The 4,628-nt window shown below is 34.5% G+C and overlaps 1 protein-coding gene across 1 annotated transcript; it reads right to left on the bottom strand.

Annotated features, from left to right (window-relative positions):
- Positions 1-2,037: 2,037 nt before the first annotated feature.
- Positions 2,038-4,407, bottom strand: LOC132924994 (glucose dehydrogenase [FAD, quinone]-like). The gene is made up of 5 exons (XM_060989430.1): positions 4,212-4,407; positions 3,912-4,082; positions 3,004-3,722; positions 2,595-2,882; positions 2,038-2,532 (listed from the first exon to the last, which is right to left on the bottom strand). Exons 1-5 carry the CDS (start codon positions 4,405-4,407, stop codon positions 2,038-2,040), a joined length of 1,869 nt encoding a protein of 622 aa, XP_060845413.1.
- Positions 4,408-4,628: the final 221 nt, after the last annotated feature.

Consider the following 4,628-nt stretch of genomic DNA (forward strand, 5'->3'; position numbering starts at 1 on the left):
AATACATGTGTTTGTAGTTTTCCATATTATTATTTATTATCTTTATTATATTATGTACAGTTAGTCTTGTTATCAATCAACTGAGCTATCGCCGCGGTTGTATCATAGAATAACCTAACTTAACCGTCTTGCCGCGCCGCCCGTCAAACGTGTAGCAAATAATAATTCGGTGGATAGTGAATTGTATGCATTTAAAACCATTGCTGGTGTGTTTCTTGTTAGGTTGGTACCTCCGCCGACTTAACACAAAGCCAACGGGTCGTCACTTCGTCAGTCACTACTTCACCAGTCACCACTCACCACAGCGACCCGTCTGCTGCTCCGTCGACTCTCCGCCCACACCGTAAAGGTCTATGGTGGGACTCGAAGACAAGTCGGTCCGGTCGAATACCCGCCGCCGGTCGTCTCGCTCTTTTGCGCGAACCGTCTTATCGTCTACCGACAACGGCGACAATGTGTCCTAGTCGTAAGACCGCGTAAAGCATAATTTATTGTGTATTCCTTCTTTATGTCGTCAACACGTCCTGACATAGTGACATTTGACAACTAGCTATTATTCAAGCTGTTTATCATCAACAAAAATACATCGTACAAATAGGAAAACAAAAAAAATACGTAGCCGTGTCAAAGTATCGGACTCTTTTAAGTCGAAACACTATCCGTTATCTGATAAGATGTCGGACACGTGTATTTGTTATGATATTATAAAAACGGAAATAATTCATTGACCACTTATAGGACTATAGTCACTGTAGTGCCCTGTCTTAGAAATGGGAAAATTGTACAAATTACTATATTAACGGCAATTTTCTTTGAAACGCTGATTTAACATATACAAGTACACACGGAGTTGGGCAAGTTACAAGTTACTTTAAGACTGTGTAACCAGTTACAAGATAATATTATATACATTTATGTTATGTAATTGGATGCAACTGTTACAAGTTACATTGATAAATAAAATATGTTTGTATTCATTCATTCGTGGTAATACAATTAATACATTTTAAAAGTTAAATGTATTAACCATAAGATGACCTACCTATATAATAAATCACAATAAAAAAAATATGTTTTTATAATATTTTGTCAATTGTCTAATGCAACAGTCATAGAATTAGTAGTCATTCTTCTTATGAAATAAGTGCATGCAATATAATATGTATAGTAATAGTAATATTTATAGTAATTCAATTATTAACTAAGTCAATGGTATTTATAAAATATGATAGGTAATACAATTTAAAACATGTAATTGAATTTAAAATTAAATAAAAGAATTGTATTAATTATTTGAATTTGATTAATTTTCTTTAAGAAAAAATATTTTTTTCAAAATTGTGGTCAGATAAATCTATTGTAGTTGGAAATAATCTTTCAACTGGAGTAAAAGAACAAAGATTTGTATTCAATTTTACAAATAGTTTTTTTATTGTGACATACTTTGATAATCATACAGTCACAGTGATAAATATTAAATATATTATATACAATGTAACTTTTAATTTTAATATAAAGTTACAAGAAGATTACCAGTTACAAGTTACAAGTTAAATTAAAAATGAGTAACATGTTACAAGTTACAAAAGTAACCAAATTACACAACTTAGTTACATGTAACTATGATATGTCCAACCCTGAGTAGTGAGTACACATATTACATTATTTCATATTTACATCAAATATTACATCATAGTTAACTAATATAAACACTTGTGACTTGTGAGTATTTCAAATTAAACTAATTTTTTTTTTTCAAGTTTAAAATTGTTTTCACACCAATATTACTGAATAATAAATTATAGACATATAAATATATTATAAAAGAAATAAACACTGGGAAGCAGATATTGTTAAAAATAAAACCTCAACGCTCATCGACAAAATTTAAACCTCAAGTGAATTGGTAGTATTGATTAAATATTTAATCAATTATCTAAAATAGATCTGCCCTAGTATAACCTTTAAACTTCTAAAAAACAAAAACAATATATACAATACGTAGATATCCGAGCGTATAGCGATCATATTATTATATTAAAGCCACGGTTTCATTTTTAGCCATTTCTCTTTGATCATGTCCGCGGCTTTCTCGGCGATCATTATGACTGGCGCGTTAGTGTTAGCAGTGACTATCGTGGGCATGATTGACGCGTCCACTACTCGAAGCCCTTCGATGCCGTACACCTGGAGCTGTGGATCAACCACAGCGGTCTTGTCCCACTTTGGGCCCATCTTGGCAGTCCCCACCGGATTGTTCATGGACACGGTGTATTGCCGGACCATGCATTCCCAGTAGGCGGTCGTGAGGAACGGCAATGCAGCACAACCGGGGAACGGTATGTCGTGCAGAAGGCTCCCGTACTGACTGAACGACGTAGATTTGGCCATTTCTACCACAAACTTGATGCCATTCACCAACGTGTTTATATCCTCTCGGACCGTCAGGTAGTTGGGTAAAATCCTGGGATGCTCGAATGGGTTGGTGGTCCGCAGCAGTATTTCACCTCGGCTCTTGGGTCTCAACAACATCTGTATACAAATATAATATAGTATTTTCATTTTCCACATATCTTTAAAGGCATTTTACTTACAGGTATAGCAGACCAAGCTTCTTCGTTGTGAATTGATCTGTAAACATAATTATAGATATCTTCATTCAACCCGTGAGCTTTCCACAACTGTACACCAATATCACTATTGGCGGAAACAGACATGAACTGTAACCCTATGTCTGGTTGTTTGGCCGATAGATTATTATACTTGGTATTGATAAACGCCAATCCCTCAATACCGCCCATAACCGTCAAAGGACCTTTGCCCATCGATGCGTAGTCCTTTATTGCATCAAAAGTTTCCGCTTTCCGCTGCGTTATTGATACCTATTAAACAATAAAAATGCATATGGTTATATTCTAATTCTCTGCAGCGTGTCTCTATTACTATATTTTCATCTGATAAAAATAAAATATATTTTTAATATTATTAATTTATACAATTTACCTCTTTGTTTAACAAAAAAGTGAGGCCACCGAGTCCAATGTGGTCTTGAAGATTTTTGCCCACATTTAAATCGGCTATAATTGGTATACCCATTTTTGTCAGATGTTGTAAAGGGCCTATGCCCGAGAGCATAAGTAGCTGAGGAGAATTAATGGAACCCGCGGACAGCAGCACCTCTTTACTGGCTTGAATGGTATACAGTTTTTTATTTTTCATCATTTCGACGCCGGTGGTGATTTTTGTGTGAGGGTCGATTATCAAGCGTGTGACATGACTGTTGATGGACACGTGTAGGTTCCTCCGTAGTCTGGCTGGTGTCAAGAAAGCTTTTGCCGTACTGCATCTGGTGCCCTTTCTCATGGTACCTTGTGGAATCATGAAACCGATTTGATGTTCACCATTTATATCACGTACAGGATAGCCCATTTCACGGCCAGCCGCGATGAACGCGTCAGCCAACGGCGTTTTGTACGACGCTTCGGATACCGTAAGATAGCCGCCAATCGAATGGTACGGTGTCTGAGATAGAGACAGCTTTTGGTTGTCTTCTGATTTTTTAAAGTAATGGAGCACATCGTAGTACTCCCAACCCGAATTTCCTTGCAAAAACCAGTTATCATAATCCAATTTGTTTCCACGCGAATACAGCATATAGTTTAACACGCTAGACCCACCTAACACTTTTCCCCGTGGCCAATTGCAGCGTTGATTTTCCATTGCTGAAATATATTTGTAAATAAATATAAAAATATCTGTATTTAATATTTCAAAAATAATTATATGCTATATGATGTTTGTAATAATTTTTAACATTATACAACATTTAAATAATACCATATTATTATGAATTCAAATCCAAAGTAGGTATATATAAGAATATATATATTATTAATTATAGTATTACTCACACAAACATGATGTATTCTGATATTCGGTTTTATATTGCCAATCTAAGTCAGATAGTTGCAAGTTAGCGGACAACAATGGTATGTCTGACTGTACCGTTTCATCTCCTCCGGCTTCAATTAGTAGTACATTCCAACTTGTTATTTCGGTCAACCTATTCGCCAGTACCGCACCTAAGTAATTATTGTTTTTTTTTAGTATGACATATTAAATATTTTTAATTTTGAAGAAATTATCTACACGATAATCACTATAAAAATATTATAATACGTATTTGAAGTTAATAATATAAATATATTTACCTGCCGATCCAGCGCCGACTACAATGAAATCGTATTTGCGAAGTAGCGAAGGTCCAGGTTGATCTATGATCCCCGAACCCGTATAGTTTACATCGTTTTGGAAATAATTAATAGTCGCCAATAAAATAGGCAAGAAAGCCACCTTAGATGCAGCCTTTACAATCGCTTCTATGGGTATCATTTGCACTCCACTCATTTTTCTGTAACACAAACGGCGATAATATAAAGTACACTATATTGAGACGAATTAAGGATTATGTAAATTTGTTTGATATTTTAAGTTTGAATCCACTTCTACATGATTAGTGATGTAAATTTTCAAGATCATTTTGAAAATTGTATAATTTATCATATTAATTTTTGATCAAATAAATTTTTTTATATTATTTAGTTATAGTTATAACTTATAATTATATT

The sequence above is a fragment of the Rhopalosiphum padi genome, chromosome 3 (assembly GCF_020882245.1).
Source record: "Rhopalosiphum padi isolate XX-2018 chromosome 3, ASM2088224v1, whole genome shotgun sequence".
NCBI lineage: Eukaryota > Metazoa > Arthropoda > Insecta > Hemiptera > Aphididae > Rhopalosiphum > Rhopalosiphum padi.